Raw genomic sequence first — 21925 nt, 5'->3', positions numbered from 1 at the left:
TTCCGCCTGGCCTAAGCCAAGCCTCTGCCCAAACCCCAGGACTCCTGTCCCTGCCAAGGACTGAGGCCCTGGCCTGTCCACCTGCAAGGGCTGCCCTGCCAGGAGTGAGTGGGTCAGGGCTGAGCGGTACCTGGGGCAGGTGCCCTGTCCTCCCGGTCAAAGCTGCACCTGCAGTGCCCGGCGCGATCACGCGGCGGCGCCGCCACGCAACCGGACCGCTCTGGCCCGCCCGGCTCGCTAGTGCGGCTGCGCGGGCGGGGGCCGGAAGTGCGGGCTCTGGGAGAGCGTGGGCAAGAGGGCCCGGCGCGGGCTGGGGTCGGGGCCGGGGCCGGGGCTGGGGCCGGGGTCGGGGTCGGGGTCGGGGCTGGGGTCCGGGCCGGTGTGCGCCGGGGTCGGGCTGCAGCTCCGGGCAGCCGCCGCCATGAAGCGGGACGTGCGCATTCTGCTGCTGGGCGAGGGTAGGCGCCCGGGCCGAGGGCGGGAGTCGGGGGCGCGGGGTCGAGGCCGGACTTGTCCGGAGCGGGGGCGCCGCGACCTTGGCCGCCGCACTGACCGCGCCTCCCTGCGCAGCCCAGGTGGGGAAGACGTCGCTGATCCTGTCGCTGGTGGGCGAGGAGTTCCCGGAGGAGGTGAGAGCAGTCGTGCTGAGCACCCCTCCGGCGGCTGCTCCTAGGTGGGGACTGAGGCCCCAGGGCAGGTCTCCCTCCGTCACCGCGCCTCCTGCACGGCTGGTCTGTTCTAGGTCCCGCCCCGGGCAGAAGAGATCACCATTCCCGCAGACGTCACCCCAGAGAAGGTGCCCACTCACATCGTGGACTCCTCAGGTAGAGCCGCCCCGCTCCGCCGCATCCCACCCCACCCCGGGGTTCTGCCCAGGTGCCTTTTCCCCGGAGGTATGTAGTGTGATCTCGTCTTCCGTCCAGAAGCTGAACAGACGGTGGAGGAGCTCCAGGATGAAATTCACAAGGTACAGTGTGTTGTGGGGGCTCAGTGCTCAGGCCCTGGGGGCCTGCGCCTGCCTAATCCTGATCGGCTTTTCTCTCTGAGGGATTGGATTACATGCTCAGGGAGTCCTGGCCTCGCGAATTCCTCCGTGACCTCTAAGCACTCAGTGGTTGGGGTTCCTGTGATGCACCCTGGTTAGAGCAGGGGAGAAAAGTGACCACCCTTTCCTCCTACCCACATGGCTGGTCAGCCCCCTGGCTCTCCACAGCCAGCATTCACTCTTACAGTGGATATTGGGGTACAGACCTCAGTGTCCTCCAAAATGACCCCTTAACTAGCTTTGTGCCCTGGCCGCCTATCCCCCCACCCTGTAGTGCACTCCACCACCCTGGGCCTTTGGGCCAAGGTGGGTGCCATGACCAGGGCTGCAGGCTACACAGCCCTCTGTTCACCTGTTATCCAGGAGAACGTGTGCCTGAGCCAAGCTCTTGGGGGGAAGCTGCTCCTGCACTTTGCCCTCTCCCCCTGTACTTCTGTGTCCTGGGCGCACCACTGGGCAAGAGTACAGGCCACAACTACTCAGGGGCAGCCTCGTCGTCACCACCCCTATGCTGTTGAGCTCATCGTCACTTCTGCCCACAGTGATACAGGAGTGAAGGGCCACGGCCAGGGCTGGGGTGCCAGGTTTTGGGGGTGGCTGTGTCTTTCCTGGGTCCTTCAGGGGACTGACCAGAGCTGCAGTGCTGGGGCCTGGAAGTGAGCATGGAAGGGCTGGTCTGAGGTTTGAGCAGCTGACCACCAGACCCAGTGACATGGCTGGCCATGGAGCACAGGCTGAGTGGCACCGGGGAAGATGGCTTCCTGGGTCTCTGAGCCATGTCTGAGGGCGAGGGTGGCTTGGGCAGAAAGCCTTGGGTAATGCTGTGCCACACTCTGCCCCTCACAGGCAAATGTGGTGTGTGTGGTGTATGACGTGTCTGAGGAGGCCACCATCGAGAAGGTAAGGGAGCTCCCCATTCATCCCAGGTCCCTGCCACTGGCGCCCAGCTCGGTCATGGCTCATCCTGTGCATGGACGCTTAGCTGATGCAGCTCTGGGGCGACTCACCTCTGGCTGGATCAGATGAGGTTGCACTTGCCAGCAGCTCTCTCCCACTGGCCTTGTTCCCAGTGGCTGTGACTGGCCCTCCGTGGGCCTTGACTCCCCCCCTCCATCTCCCTCAAGCTAAGCTGGAGTTTCAGGTGGAAGCCGTGGGCTAGGTGGCCCCCTCATCCCACACTGGGTCTTGCCTTTCAGATCCGAACCAAATGGATCCCACTGGTGAATGGAGGGACCGAGAGGGGGCCCAGGTAATGGGCAGGGCCCAGGGGGGGGTCTGGCCTCCACCAGCTCCCCCATCCCTGGTAACCGTGGGCCTCCCCCCAGGGTCCCAATCATTCTAGTGGGCAACAAGTCGGACTTGCGGCCAGGGAGCTCCATGGAGGCTGTCCTGCCCATCATGAGCCAGTTCCCTGAGATTGAGACCTGTGTGGAGGTGAGCCGGCTGGCAGGGGGCACTGGGGTGGAGAAGAGGGGGGGCAGGGGCCAGGCCCTGCAGCAGACTCTCCTGTGCTGGTGGCCGGGGACCTCGGGGCAGGTGGGGTCCAGTTTCTGGGGTGGGAGCTGCTGACCATCTGTGCCTGCACTTTGTCGGGGCCCCTTTGGGTCGCCTGGCATCGGGCAGCGTCTGAGTCTGTCGTCATGGCTCCCAGTGCTCGGCCAAGAACCTGAGGAACATCTCAGAGCTGTTCTACTACGCACAGAAGGCCGTGCTGCACCCCACAGCCCCGCTCTATGACCCCGAGACCAAGCAGGTGGGCAGCGGGTGCTGGTTGGGCTGGCCAGCTGGTGGGCATTGTGGGGGGGCATCAAACTGAGCCGTCTGTCCCCACAGCTGAGGCCTGCGTGCTCCCAGGCCCTCACGCGAATCTTCAGGCTCTCAGACCAGGATCTGGACCAGGCGCTCAGTGACGAGGAGCTCAACGCTTTCCAGGTGGGGCCCCCGTCTACCTCCTGGGGGTGCCATTCCTCCCGGGCTGCAGCCGGGTCCACGCCTCAGCCGCCATTAATGGTCAAGTGGAGCAGTTGCTGCGGTGGCTAGCTGACGAACGGCAACTTTCTCTCGGCGGCAGAAATCCTGTTTTGGGCACCCCCTGGCCCCCCAGGCCCTGGACGACGTGAAGATGGTGGTGCGCAAAAATGTGGCCGGAGGCGTGCGGGACGACCGGCTAACCCTGGATGGTGAGGCCCGGCACCCTGCCTGTCCCCTGGGGTGGTGGGGGGCTGGGCAGTACCCAGTACCCCCTCCTCTGCCCCTTCCCAAACAGGCTTCCTCTTCCTGAACACCCTGTTCATCCAGCGCGGCCGCCATGAGACCACATGGACCATCCTGCGACGCTTCGGCTACGGTGACGCGCTCGAGCTGTCCACTGACTATCTCTTCCCTCCGTGAGTAGTGGGGGGCGCTCAGTGTCAGAGGGGGCCGGGCTGCGGTTGGAGCCCTTGCTCAGGCAGAGTGCTGCCAGGATGGCCTGTTGGCGGTGCCCTGCTGCTCTGCCATGGCTCTCGGCCAAGGGAGGGGGTGGTGCAGGAACCTCCCAGCTTCCGTCCAACTGCACAGACGGGAGGTTGCTGAGCACGGCGGGAACCCACAACCTTACAGGCTCCACGTGCCCCCCGGCTGCAGCACGGAGCTTAACCACTTCGGCTACCAGTTTGTGCAGAAGGTGTTTGAGAAACACGACCAGGTGAGGGTGCTGTGACCCTGCTGTGCTTTCCGCCTGGCCTGGCCTCCCAGCCCGTGTCACCGCAGCCCCTCTGCCTGCAGGACCGTGATGGCGCCCTCTCGCCGGCAGAGCTGCAGGGCCTCTTCAGCGTGTTCCCAGCTGCCCCCTGGGGCCCCCAGCTCCTGTACACGGTCCGCACCGAAGCAGGCCGGCTGTCCCTGCACGGGTACCTCTGCCAGTGGACGTAAGCACAGCCCCCACCTGCCCCCACCCGCCAGATACCACCGCCCTTCCCTGATGCCCTCCCCCCCCCGACTTCTGCCCCAGCCTGGTGACCTACCTGGACGTCCAACGCTGTCTCGAACACCTTGGCTACCTGGGCTACCCCATCCTCTGCAAGCAGGATTCGCAGGCCCACGCCATCACAGGTGGGCCCCTGCCCTCGCACTGGCCTGGCTCAGCCCCACCCTGGCAGCCCCTCACTCTCACTTGTCCTTGCCATCTTCCCACAGTCACCCGTGAGAAGACGCTGGACCAGGAAAAGGGACAGACGCAAAGGAACGTTCTCCTGTGCAAAGTGGTGGGGGCCCGAGGAGTGGGCAAGTCTTCCTTCCTGCAGGCCTTCCTTGGCCGTGCCCTGGGGGTGAGTATTGTCATGTGCTGCCAGATGACGACACCCAGCTCCCCGGGCTTCCCAGGGGTAGGGGTTCTGGGGGGCACCAAGGCCAGCCAGCTTCAGGCACCTCCCTCTTCAGCACCAGGACACCAGGGAGCCCTGCCAGGAGCCTGCCGTCTACACCATCAACACGGTGCAGGTCAACGGGCAAGAGAAGTACCTAATAGTGAGTGCTGGGGGTTGGGGGTCCCCGCAGTAGACCCCAGCTGCATGCTAGGCACTGCTGTCCCAGAGCAGCCTGGGGGACTGAGCCCCCTGCCCGCCCTGAGGCCACCTTCTGTCCAGCTATGTGAGGTGGATGCAGACAGCCTACTGGCCACTGCGCCCGACGCCGCCTGTGACGTCACCTGTGACGTCGCCTGCTTGATATTTGATGGCAGTGACCCCCGGTCCTTTGCATTCTGCGCCAGCATCTACAAGGCAAGCCCCCACCTTCCCCGGGGTCCTGTGGGCAACACGGCCATGGGTGATGGTCCCCTAGCACCTTCCCTGTGTCCGCCCGAGGACTGTACCCTCACGTGGCCCCTCCCCACTCAGCGCCATTACATGGACGGGCAGACCCCCTGCCTCTTCGTCTCCTCCAAGGCTGACCTGCCTGAAGGTGTCGCGCTGCCTGGCCTGTCCCCAGCTGAGTTCTGCCGCAGGCACCGGCTGCCTGCCCCCACCCCATTCTCCTGCGCCGGCCCAGCAGAGCCCAGCACAGCTGTCTTCACCCGACTTGCCACCATGGCCACCTTCCCGTGGGTACCAGCGCCACAGCCCCTGTGGTGGGAGGCCTGTCCCCATCCCAGGGTACCAACAGTCCCTGTCACCAAGACAGTGGGACAGCTGTGGTGTCAGGAGATTTGGTCTGGTGCTGAGGCCCTGGCGGGGCCCTCCAGGGCCTGGTCTCCCCACTGCTGTGCTGGACACTGGGCAGCCGTGTGGGGTTCTGTGATTTTCCAGGAGATGGGGGTTGGGGTGGGAGGTAGAGCAGCAGGCATCTGGGCAGTACCCCGAGGGTCTCCAGCCAGCTCCTCTTTCTTGCAGACACCTGGTCCATGGGGAGCTGACCACCACCTCCTTCTGGCTCCGGGTGACACTGGGGGCTGTTGGGGCCGCAGTTGCCGCCGTCCTCAGCTTCTCACTCTACAGGGTCCTGGTGAAGAGCCGATGAGGCCCCCGGGCTCTGCAGTCTGATCTCAGGGCCCCAGGGTGCCAGTGTGGGCCACTGCTTGGTGGGCTTCCATCTGTCGAAACTGCTTCTGAGGACAGCCTGCCCACTGCCCAGCCCTGGGTGGGCCCCCAGGCCCCACCCCACCTCCATGTCCTGCCCAGCATTACCCACGTGTGGTCATCATGATGTTGGAGGGACTACGGGGCATGGGTGAGGAAGCCAGTGACCCCAGACCTGAATTCTCAGGGCTCCACCCCTTCCTGGTCTCAGGTAGCCGGTGGGTACGAAGGAAGTCAGAGGACAGAGCTTTGGGCCAAAGTGTGGGGGTGGGGCCAGGAAGTGTCTGGACCATTGTGTGCCCTCTCCTCGTTGGGAGACTGGGCCAGACCTGCACCTCATGGAAGACGTGAGGTGAGGTTCCTGATTAAACTTCAATCTTTTTCATCTCGGACCCTACTTTCTGAAGATGGCTCTTATTGAATGATGTTTTTTGTCTTGGTGTGGGCTGGACACTTCACTCCTGACTCCCACGCCTCCCCTCCAGGCCTGAGGCCTCACTCAGGCCTGTGTGAGGTCCAGTTATGGCCCCGCTGCGGCCTGGGAACCATTGCATCGAGGTCCGTGCTTTCCTGAGAGAGCCTGACGCCTGCCTCCTCCCCTGATCTCAGCATCCATCCTATCAGCTGGGCTGAGCTGTGGGGAGGACCTGGAATTCTGAGATGGGACTGGGGTGTGTCAAAATGCCCTGCTTCTGGTGAGCAGGGAGGCCCCTGGTGTGGTGGAGCTGTCCTGTTCTCACCCAGACCGGAGGTCTGTCCCTCCCACTGGGCGGGGGAGAGCCAGAGGCCCCAGCCTGAGGGAAGGGAGACAGCAAGCCTTTCTTGGTGAGGAGGGGGGCCTGACTTGGGGTGAAGCTTCAACACCTGTCCCAGGTGCTTATTTGACATGTGTTCCAGGACTTGGAGCAGAAATACTCCGTGGTGAGGCTGGGTGGCAGACCCTGGCCACCCAGACCGGTTCCCTCCTGCCATCAGTCATTCTGTGCATGGCAGCCCCTTCCAGGCCAGGGCCCCTCCTGGAGCCCTGACATGCTGTTCCTAGGAGGTAGGGGGAGTTGCCTGCCGCACAGGGATGCTCAGGCCTGACCCAGGAGGGTCCAGGCTCAGACTCGTGAAGTTGCACACCCACTATCCTAGCCAGCTCCCCAGCTCCACTGGCCCACTGCTGTGGTGCGGTTCTCACCTGCTGGAGGGCAGGGCAGGATGCTATTTCCAGCCTCTATCCTCCTGAGGCCCAGCTGCCAGTATTAATGGCTCCATGGCATCAGGGTTCTGAGTGGCCCTTGGCGGGGTTGCTATGGTATCAGATCCCTAGTCAGTCACCTTGTTGGAGGGGTCTACCTGCCCTCCCCAGGAAATAGGGCCCCTGCTTATCTAAGCTGCAGCCTTGTCCGTGCATGGGTCTGCTTGCTCCCCCCTCCCCCAGTGCCCACCGTCACTGTCCAGCATCATGGCTGCAGGGGCAGTCAGGCTTCCACCCCCTTGGTATGTGCTGGGGTTTGGTGGACTGAGCAGGGGCAGGTGCTGGAGCCTCCCCGGCCCTTACTAGGTGCCCTGTTGGCTTCAGCGCCCACCGGTGGGACCTGGCACCTTCCTGCCCAGCTGAGGCCCAGCATATCTAGCAGGTGGGAGCCTTCAGGAAGCCCCTGGCCCGGTGTTCACAGGCAGGGGGGTGCTCACAGAAGGCTTACCCAAGGAGGTGGTGTGGGCGCTGAGGCTCCAACCCTGGGCAGAGGTGGGTGCGAGAGGGGCTTAGGTGCCTCCTGTGACTCAGTTTGCCAGCTGCTGCCCTCCCTGGAGGAGCAGAGAGCTCTGCCAGCGCCGGGGGTGGGGTGGGGGAAACCGGCACGCGGTGAGGGGGCGGGTGTTCCAGGGCGCTGGCTGGGGCCATTCCAGCCCGGGAGCGCGTACTCGTGCAGGGCGCGCGCGTGTTCTGGCCGCGCGTGGCGGCAGCAGCGGCGGGGCGGGCAGCTCCGTGACGCGGCGCCGGGCGGAGCGGGCGGAGCACACGGGCCGGGGCGGAGCGGAGTCCTCCGCAGAGCAGCCCCTCCCGGCCACGGCCGCCGACCCCGGCCCCCGGCCCGGCCTGGCTCTATGGACAGGAGCTCGCTGCTGCAGCTTATCCAGGAACAGGTGCGTGGGGAAGGGGGTGCCGGCACCGCCCCCGCCGCGGCCCTCCATCGTTGGGCTGAGCTCGCAGAGTTCCAGCCCCCACTCCCCCAAGTCCCTTCCTGCACGACCTTGGCCCCCTGCCTGACACCCCAGGAAAGGGCCAGCCAGACCAGGACGCCTGGGGAGGGGGAAGGGAGGGTAATTGTCCTCAGATCTTGGCTCTACCCTTCCAGGATGAGCAGGGCGAAAATGAGGTGGGGAGACCCCTGGAGGCCTGGCAACCAGGCACCAGTGCCCTGGCAGCTCCTGGGACCATGTGGGCACAGGGGCCTGGCCCAAGGGTGTTGGGAGACTGCCTCTCCCAGCTGGCCTGGCCCAGCCCTTTGGTCTGTGGGCTGGGCCCACCCTCAGGCCTTGGCCGGCGGCCCCACCCCACCCCAGCAGCTGGACCCTGAGAACACAGGCTTCATCGGTGCGGACACCTTCACTGGCCTGGTGCATAGCCATGAGCTGCCCCTGGACCCAGCCAAGCTGGACATGCTGGTGGCCCTGGCCCAGAGCAACGACCGGGGCCAGGTCTGCTACCAGGAGCTGGTGGACCTGGTCAGTGCCACAGTGGGTGGGCAGCAGGGGCGGGGGCCCAGGCCTTGGCCAGTACAGTGCCCTGGCTGGAGTTGGGTGGGCAGGTGGCCCTTCTCTGCCCTTCCCACTGGGGCAGGGCCTTAGACCCTGTGAGGAGCCGGGTGGACCAGGTGGGCATGGAGGCCATGGGGGGAGCACCATGTCCCATGCTTAGGCCCCACCCCCCCAGATCAGCAGCAAACGCTCAAGCAGCTTCAAGCGGGCCATCGCCAATGGACAGCGGGCGCTGCCCCGGGATGGGCTGCTGGATGAGCCGGGCCTGGGTGTCTACAAGCGGTTCGTGCGCTACGTGGCCTACGAGATCTTGCCCCGCGAGGTGGACCGCCACTGGTATTTCTACCGGCACCGCAGCTGCCCGCCCCCTGTGTTCATGGCCTCTGTCACCCTTGCCCAGGTGAGCCTGCCCATCTGGCACCTGTCTCCCTGGCCTGGCCCGGCCCTAACGCCCATTTCTCCCAGATCATCGTGTTCCTGTGCTATGGGGCACGCCTCAACAAGTGGGTGCTGCAGACCTACCACCCCGAGTACATGAAGAGCCCCCTCGTGTACCACCCCGGCCACCGAGCTCGGGCCTGGCGCTTCCTCACCTACATGTTCATGCACGTCGGGTGAGTGGGGGCCCACTGCCAGCACCCCTGGCTGAATCAGGGGGGTTCAGCCCTCTGCAGCTGGAGCTGGGGGCCTGATGGTTGATCCCACCCCCATACCTGTTTGCCCCCACACGGCCAGGCTGGAGCAGCTGGGGTTCAATGCTCTCCTGCAGCTGATGATCGGGGTGCCCCTGGAGATGGTGCACGGCTTGCTCCGCATCAGTCTGCTCTACCTGGCTGGCGTGCTGGCAGGTGAGGCAGGTGGTGCCCCAGGGCCACCTCACTGTGGGCCTCACCCTCACGGTGTTCCCTTGCTCCACACAGGCTCCCTGACCGTCTCCATTACTGACATGCGGGCCCCCGTGGTGGGGGGCTCTGGCGGGGTCTACGCCCTGTGCTCTGCACACCTGGCCAACGTTGTCATGGTAACGGGACAGCCAGGGTGGGGTGGGGGAGGGGCCCCCGTGGCTTCGCTCACAGCCTGTCTCATGCTCCATCAGAACTGGGCTGGGATGAGGTGTCCCTACAAGCTGCTAAGGATGGTGCTGGCTCTGGTGTGCAGTAAGTAGGGGACCTGGGGGAGGGTTGGGAGGGGGCGCTGAGCCCCTGGCAAGGGCCCCTCCCACCTGCCACTTTCCTCTGCAGTGAGCTCCGAGGTAGGCCGGGCTGTGTGGCTGCGCTTCTCCCCGCCACTGCCTGCCTCCGGCCCACAGCCCAGCTTCATGGCACACCTGGCTGGTGCGGTGGTGGGGGTCAGCATGGGCCTGACCATCCTGCGCAGCTACGAGGAGCGCCTGCGGGACCAGTGCGGTTGGTGGGTGGTGCTGCTTGCCTACGGCACCTTCCTGCTCTTTGCCATCTTCTGGAACATCTTCGCTTATGACCTGTTGGGTGCCCACATTCCCCCGCCACCCTGACAAGCTCCCAGGGGCCACATGGGCCAGGGGGTGGCCTGCATGTCCGCCCTCTGTGAATGTACGTCTCGAGGCTGCTTCTCCCCTGTGAGGACTGGTGGCCCCTGTGGCCCACTGAGTCCAGGCGAAGCCTTACACCAGCCCTGGCCCCCCTCCCAGGCCTGGGGCGGGTAGGACTGCTGGGCCAGGCTGGGCGGTCGAGGTCCCAAGGGTGGCCCCAGAGGAGACCTTGTCCCGGCCTCCCCCCAGGACTTGCAGTCTGAGCCTTTTTGGAGAATGAATAAATATTTTACACAGCACCAGGTGGCTGTACAGGGCTCTGGAGGCTGGCCTGGCCTCCCCCCTTACTCGAGCAAACTGTGAGGGCTCTTTCCTCCGTGTGGATGGCCTGGATTCCCCCTTGCTCCTCTGCACCTAGTATAAGGTGTGTTTGTATGGGAGGTGGGAACCGCTGGCGGGAGAGACTGTGGACCTCACAGTCAGGAGTGAGTTCAGTAAGGATTTATTGAGCTGCCACAATCACACGGCAGGTGAACAAGCCCTGGGCCACAGCCAAGTTCAGTCGGCCTGGGTCCTGAGCTTCTTGGCTGGCCTGGTATCCTCAGGGGTGCCCAGGCTGGGGCTGAGGTCAGGCAGCAGGTATGGGCACAGCTTCTGCCCCACAGCCCAGGTCCACAATGCTGTCTCCACATGGTGAGGGGTCCACAACCCTGAGTTACTACCTAGGGAGGCACAGAGGCTCAGGGCTCAGGGCACGGGCCACCCTGCCCTTCGGAACAGCTCTGCACACTCCACCCTGACTGGAGTCCTGGATACCCTGCTAGCCCACCAATAGTCCCCTCACCTCGGCTCAGGGCTCTGGCACGCTCCTGCACCGGGCCCAGGTACAGCAGGTAATGCTTGAGAGTGTACTGCAGGGCTGGCAGGCCGGGCACTGCAGCCACTGCCTCATCGGACATGAAGGCTGCCACCTCAGGAGCTCCAACAGCCAGGACCGCTGGGGGCAGTGAAGGGCCAGCACTCAGACCCCACCAGACTCAGAATAACCTCGGTGTGGACTGTCATTCCCAGAGACCCTCTGCGTCATAGGCGTCGGCATCGGTCTGTATCTCAGACACTAGCAGGCCAGGTCCCGCCCGCGACCCTGCAGGTGTGACCAGCTCTCCCAACTAACCAGAGGCCGTGGCGGGGCCCACGCCCCGGAGGGCGCACAGTTCTGTGATTGCTGCCTGCATGTCTGGAAGGAGGCGGAAGGCAGCAGCCGAACGCTGCACCACCTGCTCCGGGGGGTTGGTGGCCACCAGCTGCTGCAGGCGAGGACGGAAGCGGCCCCTCTGTGGCCGAGTCGTATTGGGTGGGGTGGTCACTGGTGGAGGGCCTCTCCAGGGGGACCCCGCCCCACAGCATGAGGACACGCCTCCTGGAGGGAGCTGCGCCCCACGCCGCGAGGGGCCACCCCCAGATGGAGCCCCGCCCCCAGGAGGCGGGCCCGCCCACCGCTGGTCCACCGCCCACGTGGAAGCCCCTCACCGCCAGCTTCCACGCCAGCAGCCGCTCTAGTTCTTCTCGTGTCACGTGCTTCTCCGCGCGGCCCTCAATGGCCTTGGGCAAATCCTCTCGATACCTGAGAAAAGGCGGTGACGGGGAGTCCGGGCAACGGGGGTCGCCCGCCCTACCGATGCCCCCATCGCCCTACCATCGATCCAGGGCTTCCAGTTGCCCCTGGGGGCCCGCGCGCGCCCGCAGCACCTCCCCGTGGAGCGCCAGGATGGCGGCCCAGCGGCTCGGGTCCTCACAGCCCCACAGCCCGCAGGCGACCGCCATGTTCAAGGGCCGGGTCTCGGAGGGGGCGGGACCGGTCGCGGGACGGGGCCTCTGATGGGCGTGGCGGACCGCGAGGCGTGAGTCGGACCGACTTCTGGAAGGACCAGCTCCGAGTGCGAGGGGCGGAGCCACCTGGGGCAGCTCTCGGCTCTTCTCCAGACTTCCGACGTCGTGGGTCGCGTCTCCCCGAGCGCACGCTTCCGCTGGCCCCCCCCACAGAGCGTCGGGCGCACGCGAAGTCCCTCCCACTCGCGCGTGTCCGTCCGCCCCGCTCGCTCCGCCCCGCCCCGCGCGGCCGGAAGTTCCGGTGGCGGATCGCTGGACCGGGCCCGAGCGGATCGCGGGCTCGGGCTGCGGGCACAGGGCGGGCCGGGCGCGGAGCCTGGGAGCGGAGCCCAGGCCGTGCCGCGCGGCGCCATGAAAGGCAAGGAGGAGAAGGAGGGTGGCGCGCGACTGGGCGCCGCCAGTGGAAGCCCCGAGAAGAGCCCTAGCGCGCAGGAGCTCAAGGAGCAAGGCAACCGGCTCTTCGTGGGCCGCAAGTATCCGGAGGCGGCGGCCTGCTATGGCCGCGCGATCGTGAGTGTGCCCGCGTCGGGGGTGGGGCCCGGGCCAGGGGAGGGGGCGGGGCCTGCCTGGCCGCCGCCGCCAGACCTACGGAGGGTCTGGGCCCGGACGGGGGAGGGGCGTTTGGGGTCTGAGGACTCAATGGTGATCTCGTTCGAAAGGGGCCAAAGCCGCGGCTCTCGAGCCCATAGCCGGAGAACTATGGTGGGTGAAAGCCTCAGGGCGCTTGAGACCGTCAGGGCCCGGGAGGCCAGGGATTTCCACAGGTCTGGGAAACTTACCCTTACAAAACCTACTGGAGTCAAGAAGGTGGGCTCAGGCAGGCCTCGGGACCAGACGCCACCCTCCAGCTATTCCTCAGGATCCAGGAGCTTTGAAGCTGAGAAACCTAGATACTAGCAGGTTTCCAGCCATGAACCCCAAGCCAGGAGAGGCCTTAGGACTGAGGAGGCAGGCTGAGTTCACCCCCTCATGGTGACTGGTCGATCCTGGTCCCCAGACCCGGAATCCCCTGGTGGCGGTGTATTACACAAACCGGGCACTGTGCTACCTGAAGATGCAGCAGCATGAGCAGGCCCTGGCCGACTGCCGGCGTGCCTTGGAGCTGGACGGACAGTCTGTGAAAGCACACTTTTTCCTGGGGCAATGCCAGCTGGAGATGGAGAGCTATGACGAGGCCATTGCCAACCTGCAGCGAGGTGGGCCTCCAGGCTGGCTGGTTATGGGGGTGCCTGGGGCCAGGCGGGTGGACTGGCCAGCGGATGAGCTGAACTCTCTTCCCTCAGCCTACAATCTGGCGAAGGAGCAGCGGCTCAACTTCGGGGATGACATTCCCAGCGCTCTGCGCATCGCCAAGAAGAAGCGCTGGAACAGCATTGAGGAGCGGCGCATCCACCAGGAGAATGAGCTGCACTCCTACCTCACACGCCTCATTGTGGCTGAGCGGGAGAGGTGGGCTGTGGTGGCAGGCTCAAGGACCCCCTCCCCCACAAGTCACCATTCTTGAGTCACGAACACAAGTATTTATTGAGGGCCATCACTGGTGAACAGGAGACAGACGGTGGGGGGATGAGGCCTGAACAAGCCCAAGGTTACGGTGGGATATGACCTTCCCTAGCCAGACCTCTCTCTGACCAGCTCCTGGTCCACCCTCAGGGAGTTGGAAGAGTGTCAGCGGAACCATGAGGGTGACGAGGACGACGGCCACATCCGGGCCCAACAGGCCTGCATCGAGGCCAAGCACGTGAGGGTGCCCCGGCCCACATGTGGGTCTGTGTGTGTTTGTGTGCATGTAACATGAGGGTGGCCCTGGCTCCGGTGGGGTCTGTGTGTGCCTGTCTGGGGAAAGCAGATGTGGTGTCTGGCCCACGCGTGGCTGCTTGGCTCTTTGCAGGACAAGTACTTAGCAGACATGGATGAGCTCTTTTCTCAAGTGGATGAGAAGAGAAAGGTGAGTGGTCTGTTCTCTGGGGCCTGTGGACGGCAGGAATTGGAGCAGCGTCCACTTCCTGGTCCCTGACTTGCTCCTGTGTGAGGCAGAAGCGGGATATCCCTGACTATCTGTGTGGAAAGATCAGCTTTGAGCTGATGCGGGAGCCGTGCATCACGCCCAGTGGCATCACCTATGACCGAAAGGACATCGAGGAGCACCTGCAGGTGAGGGCTCACAGGCACTGGGGGCAGGGCCTGGGCCCTCTAAGCACCTTCTGACCCTGTTGTCACTGCAGCGCGTGGGCCACTTTGACCCTGTGACCCGGAGCCCCCTGACCCAGGAACAGCTCATTCCCAACTTGGCCATGAAAGAAGTCATCGATGCATTCATCTCCGAGAATGGCTGGGTGGAGGACTACTGAGGCAGGGCCACCAGCCCCACCTTACCTGACACCATGGCCCAGGAGGGCCATGGGGCGATAGCCCCCAGCTCCTGTACATAGTTTGTGCCCCTGGATCCCTGCTCTGGGTGTCCCCACCCCATCTTCCATCAGTTCTGCTGTTAGGCCACGAGCCTTCCCGTCCCCCTTCTGGGCCAGAAACAGCAGGCTAGGGTGGCTTGGGCTGAGGGTGCTGCTGCCACCACTGTCCCTGTAATAAAACCTGTGAGCAGTTATAGGGCTGTGTGCTGGTGTGTGATGGGACTTGCCAGCTGCCTGCTCTGGCTAGCTGAGGAAGGTGGAGATGAAAACACTGGTGTCGAGGTTGAGTGTGGCGTGCCACCATCGGTCAGGGAAATATAGCACCTGGATGGGGTAGGGCACAGGGATTAGTTGGGGGCCCTCAGCCCAACCCAGCCCCCTCCTACCAGCGACTGACCTCACCAGCCTGGATAGTGCATTCCAGGGGCCGTGCCGATGGCGTCAGGGTTGGGTACGTGTCCCGGAGCCAGGATAATGTGGTCTTGTTGGGATGGAACTTGGGCGTCTTCTCAGGGGGATAGAGGAACCAGCGCTGGGGGTGGAAGCAGCAAGGTCACTCTCTGTGTTGTGGTGAGTGAGCCCCAAGTCTCAGGCACCACCTTGTGCTGACCTTGCGGCCGTAGATCACCTCTGAGAACCCAGGCCCATGCCAGTGGAAGGGCACCCCAGAGCCAGCTCCTGTGGGGGCAGTTATGAGTAACTGATTACCAAAACCAATTTGCACTCCCCACCCAACCCCTCCAGATCCCCTGGTCTTGCATGGCACCCACCTGCAATCCCAAAGCTGTAAGCAGGGGTGGTACCCAGCAGACCAAATGTGGGTGGGGTGTAGTGGCGGAAGAGTGAGGCCCATTCAGTGAAGTTGTTGTCCCCGAAGAAGTACAGGGTGTCTGCCAGCAGGGAACACAGGAGGGGGTGGGGGCCTGCCACCTGGGCACTCCCAAACACCCCCTCCCCGGCCCACTGCCGCCCAGGCCTGGCTCACCATTGCCCAAGGAGTTGGGGTCCTGGGGGTGCAGCAGCTGCTCCACATACTCCTGGAAGGGTATGTCCACTGCGGAAAGGGGCCAGTCAGGCCTGGCTGGTGCTGCCTGCAGGAGGCTGGCAAGCAGGCGGGCTGAGGTGGGGCGGCTCACCTTTCTGGTAGGAGTAAGTGTTGGCAGTACTCAGTCGTACTACGTTGTCCCCAAACGAGGCCAGCAGCCTTTCGCGGGAGCACAGAGCCCGGAACCTCTGCGTGGGAGGGAGAAGATCTAAGGGCCCGGGCCAGCACGGGTGACAGATGGCCAGGAGGGGCGCGAACACTCACCGAGTTGTCTGTGAGCCCCTGCAGGATGACGGGTCGGGAGAAGGCATAGCTGGAAGGAAAGGCAGAGTTGCGGTCGGGTCTGACCCTCGCCCTCCTCTGCCCCCACCCCCACTCGTTCGCTCGAGGTCATGGGGAGGCGGCCTTGGAAGGCCTGGGCGCGCACGGCCGGCAGACATTAGCATGACAGACAGCATCGATCTCGGCTGACGGAGCTCCTGGCCGGGTTTTCGGGCGTGGGAGGTGTAGCCAGCGCGGGAGGAAGCACGTACTGCTGGATGAACTCGGCGTAGGTGAGGTCGGCCCGACGCTCCACGGTGCAGCGCTGCTCCTCCTCCACCGCCGCCGACGTCCCGGGCCCGCGCCGCTGCCTGCAGGCACAGTCGGTGAGCGTCAGGGCCGCCCGGAAGCGCGGCCCCGCTCCCGCCACCCGGCGCCGCTCACCACCCTCCGTCGCCCTCCGAGCCGGGCCGAGCCGGAGCCGCCAGCGTCCAGAACACGAGCAGCAGGAGCGGCCGCACCGCTGGAGTCATGAGTCCGCCGCCGCGAGGCAAACCCGGATCCCCGTCGTCGTGGCAACGGCCTGCGCACCCGGACGGCTCCCGGAAGCGGCCTCCTTTGGCCCGCCCCGGAAGGGGCGGCATTTCCGGAAGGCAGAGCGAAGGCTGCAGAGAGCCGCTTGTGACTTCTGCCAGCTCCCATTGGTGACACGGCCACCCGCCCACCAGAGTCGTCGGGGCGTAAGAACAGGTCAGCCACCGGCGCGACGGACCGGTGACAGGCAGCCTCAGACTGTGGCTCCCGCTTCCTTTATTTGGTTCACAAACCCGGGTCCCCCTCCTGCCTCGGGCAGGCCGTCATGAGTACTCGCACAAGTGGCCGCAGCCGGCAGGGCAGTGGGAGCTGCCCTCCAGCCACTTCATGATGTGCTGCAGGTGGCCCCCGTGACTGCAGCCCTGGCACCACACGAACAGACCTTTGACCACGTGGTGGCAGACTGCGCACATGCTGGCGCAGCGGTGGCACCTGTCACAGACCCAGCCACGGCTGCTCATCGGCCGCTTGCAATGGCTGCAGTTGACGTGCAGGGTGGTGGAGGCCTGATTGAGGCAGCTGATGGCACGGCTGGTGCTGAGCTTGACCACCTGGTTGGACACGTTCCAGAGGCAGAAGCGCTGCAGCAAGTCGATGTAGGACGTGTACCAGTGCTCCTGGTGGTGAAAGGGGATGAGGGAGGCCAGCGTTGTGGCACCCCGGGGGGTTGCACCCCAGCATGCTGGGTGCAGGTGGGGTGTGCAAGGATGCCCTCCCCCAGGCCCGGTCACCCACCTGGGTCTGCTCATCAATGTCCTTGCGCACACGTTCGCCCAGGACGATGAGCACGGACACGGCCATCTGCACATCGCCCTGCTCGGCATAGAAGCGCAGCATGTCACACACCAGGGCACTGAAGAAGTCTGGCGGCAGGCGGCTGTCGTAGAGTGCGTGTGAGACAGAGATAAGCGAGAAGGAGGAGTCCACGGGGGCCAGGGAGGCCGCGTCTGCCTCGCTCCCGCTCACGTGGGGTGAGTCGGCCTTGTCCTGCAGGTGCTCAGGGCCTGGTGGGGTGTCCACGATCTCGTGGCGCAAAGGGAAGGCCTCCTGGGGCAGCACATATTCAGGCTCCTCAGCTGCAAGGCAGGGGCGGGGAGGCAAGGTCTGAGCCTCTGGCCCCACCTCCCACCTCTGGCCCCACCTCCCACCTCTGGCCCTCCCAGCCCCCACTCACTGTGTGCGTGTTCTGGGTCCAGCAGGTACAACTCCTCTTCCTCGCCCTCCACGTCGCCCAGCAGGTAGTCGGCAGGCACATCGCTGCCCTCAGTCTCCTCATTATCTGCCCAAGAGGGAGGGAGGGAAGGAGAGATTTCCACTGGCGGGTTGCTCTGGGATGCCCCAGGCCCACACAGCGCCCGGTGCTCCCTCCAGCCTACCTTCATTGGTGATGAGCGTGGCTGAAGAGTCGAGCAGCACCGTGTCACTCCGTGTGTCGCCCTTGCTGCGGTCCAGCCGGGTCTCACTGCCCAGTCCTTGGGACATATCCTTCAGGTTGAAACTGGGGGCAGGGAGCGCCTATGGGTGGGTGAGCTCCAGGAGTCCTACCCTCTGGGGAGAGCACCGCTAGGGGTTTACCTGTTCATGAGTGGCAGGCCACAGGAGCTGCCCTTGCCCACGCTGTGGTTGAGGTTGGTAGTGGGCACCAAGCCAGGGCTGCAGTAGATGATCCGTAGCATCGTCCATGTCTGTGCCACCTGGGGGGGGGGCACTGGTCACTCATGGGAGTTCTAGGTCCTGGTGCCCCATGCAGGCCTCCCCTTTTCCTGGATGGAACCACAGACCCTCAGCGTTCAACTGCCCCAGGGAGCCAATGTCCTGGCCCACCCCATGTAAGGAAACAAAGGCCCATGGGAAAGACAAAAATCCCATCCTGCAGGGCACAGAAGGAAGCAGATGTGGGAGGCGGCCAATGTGGAAATGAGCCTGGGGCCCAGGGAGGTGATGAGAGAAGCAGTGTGGACCTCTGCAGGGCCAGATGCCTGAGGAAGTCTGAAAGCAAGAATGAGCCAGAGGGAGCTTAAGCTCCACAACACCCCAGACCTGCACCCCGAGATGGCACTGGCGTTTGCCCTGCTTTGGGGCCCTGGGGACCCTCAGTTATTGGGGCAGGTGAGGGTTGGTGGTGGCAGTGGCCAAGCTGAGCACTGACTCAGGGCAGGGTGTGGGGGCAACAGTTGTTGGAGCCCTCTGCCCCTACCCCAGGATCATGGCCCCTGGGGCCCCCTCAGTCTAGCCCCACCTACCTGGTTTCGACCGAGCTCCCGAGCCACTTTGGCATTGTGGTCACAGAGCTCAGCCAGTGGCCGGCCAGCCAGGGCATAACGCTCAGCCGTGTCCACAAACCAGCTCATGCTGCCACTGCCAGGCTCCATCTCAAAGACGCTGAGGGCACTGGAGGCGAGCCCCGCAAAGGGCTCAGCAGGGTCCAGCTTGCGCTTGAAGAAGATGGGGTGGCGCCGATCACCAGCATAGGGCTTGCGCCCTGAGTCGGTGGCCACTAGGCTCTCCTTGGCAGCAAAGGCCAGGTCCCCAAACAGGCCATAGCAGAGGCCCTCGGGGTTGGCACGCTCAACGGGCTGGCTGGCATCACGGAACAGGTGCTGGCACAGCGTGCTGTCCTTGGAGCCAGAGAGCAGGAAGGAGGGGTCATGCGGATGGCGCCAGGCAATGCCTGTTGTGACATCGCGATGCTCCTCAAACATGGCTGCAGGCACAAAGGGCCTGCGCACGTCCCACACGTAGATGTTGTGGTCCACCATCATGGAGCATGTGGCCAGGTGGTGGCGGCACTCGGGCCGCCACTTGACTCTGGCTACTGAGGCAATGGTTTGCACACAGTGTACCTCCTTGGCGCGGTGTGTGGTCATGTCCCAGACCTTCACCATCTTGTCACGCCCACCTGTGGCCAGCCAGCCCCTATAGAAGGCCCATGCAGTCCTCAGTTTCCATCCGGGGGTGGGAGGGCTCCCCATTCTCTGTCTCACAGGACTGGAGGCAATGAGAGAGCCCTTCCGTGAGCCCCCCCACCCTGCCCCACTGCCCCTGTACCCACTCCACCCCACACCTGTCGTCGGGGTGCCAGTCACAGCAGAAGACGGGCCCATTGTGGGCTGTGAACATCCTCTCACAGCGGTCAGGCCGCCGAATGTCCCAGAGCTGCACGTTGCCATTCTCGAAGGTGGAGGCAAAGGTGAAGTAGTCTCGGATGCTGAACTGGACGTCCCGCACGCTCTCAGACTGGCCTGTGGGCAGGACGTCAATGGAGGGCGAAGATGAGGGGGGCAGCCCAGAGGGGGCTCCAGGAGGGAAAGTGGCCAAGAGTGGCGCCCTTAGAGAGGTTGTGGACCTCCCCGCCAAGGCCTGCCTGGGGGGACGGGGCGAGGAGAGGACACCACAGCCTGGGCCAGGGAGCAGGACACCAGGCATTGGGTGGTTTCTGACACAAACTCCTGGACCTCAATTTTCCCTGGATTCTTGTCTGATGTCAGTCCTTGTGTAAAACTGTACCCCAGCTTCAGGACTGGGGATCAGCACTGGGTGAACAGGAGCGTCACTGGGCCATACTCTCCTGGGGGGGGGGTCCTGAGGTCTCTGAGGGATAAGGGTGCCCCAGCGTCCACCCAGCCTCTTTACCTTGAGTTGGAGCTCTGGGTCAGCCCCAGAGGACTGGAGGCCTTGAGGATCCCTGTCCACCCCCATAGACTGCCACACCAGAGCCTTTGAGGGCAGGTCCGGCTTTCCCCCAACACAGGTAGCTCAGGGTTTGTCTTAGGAGGCCCCCCAATTCTCTTAAGACCTCTGAGGCTCTACCCTGTGCTTCAGTTGGTTAGTGGACAAGGGAGAGCTGGCTGAAGGCCTGTCAGGGAACTGGGCCTACTGGGAAAAGAGTCATAGGGGGACCAATAAGTGAACCCCACCTCCTCTGCATCCCTGGACCGAGGACCCTGGAGGTCCCAGTGGACTTCCTACAATGAGGCAACCTGGAGTTCTGAGGCAAGGGAAGATGAGGCAGCGAGGTGACCCTCTGCTCAACCACCCAGGTTGGCTGTGGCCTCCTCGGGCTCTGTCCTCTCCCTCACCTCATACCCAGCCTTGATTTGTGCTGCCCCACTCCAAGTACCCCTCACACCCCAACCAGGCCTGCCCGTCCCTTCCCTGCTGACCCCTACCCATGCTTCCGGTGCCCACTCAGCTGGCCCCACCTTCAGGAAGCCCTTTGAGAGCATATCTGAGTGCCTTTGATGCACGATTTCTCAGCTTGCCTGGACAAGCCAGCTGCCTGCAAAGATGTGCGCACACCTGCCCAACCTGCCTCTGAGGGCCTCACCTGAGAAGGTGCTGACAGAGTCTTTCTTCCGGAGGTCAAAGCACTTCATGAAGCCATCCTGGGAGCCACTGAGCAACACATGGGCCTCAGAGGGGTGGAAGCAGACTTTGTTCACCGTGCGCTTATGCTCTGTGAACAGCTGGTCCTGCTTGTTGCGGGACGGCCGGCCCAGGTTCCACGTGACCACCACACCATTGGTAGCCGCTGTGGCCAGCAGGTTCTCGTCCATCTGGTGCCAGACAACATCGGCACAGCTCAGGTTGAGCGAGGGCTTGCGGCCCACACGCAGGTTCAGCTTCTCCACAAACTGTTCCTCCTCGATGGCGTAGATCTTGAAGATGCTGCGACCCGCCACGACCACCTGGGCCGCATCTCGGCACACACTGATGGCATTGGCCGGTGCGTCCAGATGGCAGTGCATGGTGTGGCCTGTTAGCGCACTGCCACCCAAAGCTGTGGTCACGCGAGACATCTTCTCCATGGCTGCACAGATGGTGGGGACAGGTCAGTGAAGTTGGCTGGCCTTCTCAGCCGGTGTGTGTGTGGGGATGCTGCCAGCTCAGACCCTTTACCCTGGTTGGACCCCCCAAAACTGGTTAGGCCTGGACTAGTCAGTCTTGGTGAGCCAGTCCAGGGCAGTCCACCGTTAATCAATCAGTCTGATAGGCAAGTTCCATTACCCTGGCTGGCGGGTCAGAAGGCGCCGTGGAGGCCCTGGGGCTGGTCAGTCCCATCAATGTCTCACTTCTGGGGAAGACTCCACATGGTCAGTCCCAGCCCAGGTCACCTTCCCATCCCCCCAACAGTCAGATCTGGGCAGTCACTGGACCTTCTGTCAGTGAATCCCCGCAAAGAAGCGAGGTGGTTACTACCACCCACACAGTCGGCCCCGGGGCTTCCGGGGATGGGCCAGAAGGGCTAGAGGGGCGCGGGGGACATAGAGGGACTTCAAGGACCGAGCTGCTTAAGGAGCCTGAAGGGTCTGGAGGGACACGAGGCAGGAGACACAGGCCGCGTGGAGGTTGCGGAGGCAGCGGGAACAGAGCCAGAGGAGCCGAACGAGCCTCTTCCTTCGCGAGCTCCCGAACCATTTAGTAAAATTCACCGGCCGGGGCGGGCCGGAACCGCCGCGCCGGAAGCAGCCCTTCTCTTTCCCGCCCGTCCCCGGAAGTGGTCGTGTTCTTGTCAGCTTCTCGGCGAAAGTTCCGGATCACGGAGCTGCGCGGGTGGAGGTGGAGTTTTGGTTCAGGACTGAGGTAAAGGGCCTCCCTCGGTTCCGCCTTGTTGGTTGGTCTCTTTTGTCTCATTATTTTAATACTAGTGCTCATCTTTCCCCCGAAGTCCGTCAGCAAGTCTGTGCGTCCCTAAACGAGTTCCGAATCCCTCCAATCGTCTTCACCTCCTTCCTCTCTTCTAGACCCCGGGAGCAGGTTTTTCTAACGGCTTTCCCCGGGTCCCAAGTTCCCCGTGATCTGAACTCCGGACTAAGGCGCCCCATGGCTCCCCACCACGCTGTGAATAAATCCCAAACTCCTGGC

General features: G+C 64.0%; 6 protein-coding genes and 1 long non-coding RNA gene across 19 annotated transcripts; 4 read left to right on the top strand and 3 right to left on the bottom strand.

Moving 5' to 3' along the window:
- Nucleotides 1-275: 275 nt before the first annotated feature.
- Nucleotides 276-5993, top strand: RHOT2 (ras homolog family member T2). 4 transcript variants are annotated; one of them, XM_074322748.1, is made up of 19 exons: nt 276-458; nt 571-629; nt 743-824; nt 924-967; nt 1892-1945; nt 2242-2294; nt 2371-2479; nt 2697-2798; nt 2879-2977; nt 3117-3225; nt 3312-3432; nt 3647-3731; nt 3812-3954; nt 4038-4138; nt 4223-4353; nt 4466-4552; nt 4672-4806; nt 4924-5126; nt 5416-5993. In XM_074322748.1, the coding sequence occupies exons 1-19, from the start codon at nt 422-424 to the stop codon at nt 5540-5542; spliced, it is 1881 nt and encodes a 626-aa protein (XP_074178849.1). In that variant the 5' UTR covers nt 276-421; the 3' UTR covers nt 5543-5993. The 4 variants fall into 4 exon arrangements, with proteins under 4 accessions (XP_074178849.1, XP_074178850.1, XP_074178848.1 ...); XM_074322749.1 differs by having other exon boundaries at nt 301-458; nt 4972-5130; XM_074322750.1 differs by having other exon boundaries at nt 342-458; nt 576-629.
- A 1475-nt stretch (nt 5994-7468) lies between these two features.
- On the top strand, nt 7469-10158 carry RHBDL1 (rhomboid like 1). Of its 9 annotated transcripts, none has more exons than XM_019756194.2 (8): nt 7475-7734; nt 8158-8316; nt 8525-8749; nt 8815-8963; nt 9085-9197; nt 9270-9370; nt 9446-9506; nt 9591-10158. In XM_019756194.2, the coding sequence occupies exons 1-8, from the start codon at nt 7696-7698 to the stop codon at nt 9860-9862; spliced, it is 1119 nt and encodes a 372-aa protein (XP_019611753.1). In that variant the 5' UTR covers nt 7475-7695; the 3' UTR covers nt 9863-10158. The 9 variants fall into 9 exon arrangements, with proteins under 9 accessions (XP_074178842.1, XP_074178845.1, XP_074178843.1 ...); XM_019756193.2 differs by having other exon boundaries at nt 8155-8316; XM_074322744.1 differs by having other exon boundaries at nt 7471-7734; nt 9085-9370.
- Nucleotides 10159-10345: 187 nt separating this feature from the next.
- LOC109460613 (uncharacterized) lies at nt 10346-11884 on the bottom strand. The gene is made up of 5 exons (XM_074322755.1): nt 11556-11884; nt 11390-11483; nt 11034-11193; nt 10704-10856; nt 10346-10581 (listed from the first exon to the last, which is right to left on the bottom strand). The coding sequence occupies exons 1-5, from the start codon at nt 11681-11683 to the stop codon at nt 10418-10420; spliced, it is 699 nt and encodes a 232-aa protein (XP_074178856.1). The 5' UTR covers nt 11684-11884; the 3' UTR covers nt 10346-10417.
- Nucleotides 11885-11962: 78 nt separating this feature from the next.
- STUB1 (STIP1 homology and U-box containing protein 1) lies at nt 11963-14354 on the top strand. The gene is made up of 7 exons (XM_019756212.2): nt 11963-12259; nt 12747-12945; nt 13033-13198; nt 13403-13490; nt 13641-13697; nt 13787-13903; nt 13975-14354. The coding sequence occupies exons 1-7, from the start codon at nt 12101-12103 to the stop codon at nt 14098-14100; spliced, it is 912 nt and encodes a 303-aa protein (XP_019611771.1). The 5' UTR covers nt 11963-12100; the 3' UTR covers nt 14101-14354.
- JMJD8 (jumonji domain containing 8) lies at nt 13255-16289 on the bottom strand. Of its 2 annotated transcripts, none has more exons than XM_074322754.1 (9): nt 15914-16289; nt 15739-15837; nt 15470-15518; nt 15297-15393; nt 15146-15214; nt 14931-15050; nt 14771-14838; nt 14558-14692; nt 13255-14484 (listed from the first exon to the last, which is right to left on the bottom strand). In XM_074322754.1, the coding sequence occupies exons 1-9, from the start codon at nt 16108-16110 to the stop codon at nt 14404-14406; spliced, it is 915 nt and encodes a 304-aa protein (XP_074178855.1). In that variant the 5' UTR covers nt 16111-16289; the 3' UTR covers nt 13255-14403. The 2 variants fall into 2 exon arrangements, with proteins under 2 accessions (XP_074178855.1, XP_019611770.2); XM_019756211.2 differs by having other exon boundaries at nt 15911-16288.
- WDR24 (WD repeat domain 24) lies at nt 16260-21523 on the bottom strand. Its single transcript, XM_019756190.2, has 8 exons — nt 20388-21523; nt 19125-19302; nt 18304-18976; nt 17636-17754; nt 17437-17558; nt 17235-17339; nt 16796-17136; nt 16260-16677 (listed from the first exon to the last, which is right to left on the bottom strand). Exons 1-8 carry the CDS (start codon nt 20866-20868, stop codon nt 16324-16326), a joined length of 2373 nt encoding a protein of 790 aa, XP_019611749.1. The 5' UTR covers nt 20869-21523; the 3' UTR covers nt 16260-16323.
- Nucleotides 21505-21924, top strand: LOC109460632 (uncharacterized). Its single transcript, XR_002139521.2, has 2 exons — nt 21505-21643; nt 21805-21924. It is a non-coding gene; the product is annotated as an uncharacterized LOC109460632 (long non-coding RNA).
- The last annotated feature ends 1 nt before the right edge of the window (nt 21925 follows it).

This window comes from Rhinolophus sinicus, linkage group LG18 (assembly GCF_036562045.2).
Source record: "Rhinolophus sinicus isolate RSC01 linkage group LG18, ASM3656204v1, whole genome shotgun sequence".
NCBI classification, from domain to species: Eukaryota; Metazoa; Chordata; class Mammalia; order Chiroptera; family Rhinolophidae; genus Rhinolophus; species Rhinolophus sinicus.
Note: the sequence above shows the minus strand (reverse complement) of the source record. Positions and strands in the feature narration are given on the sequence as shown.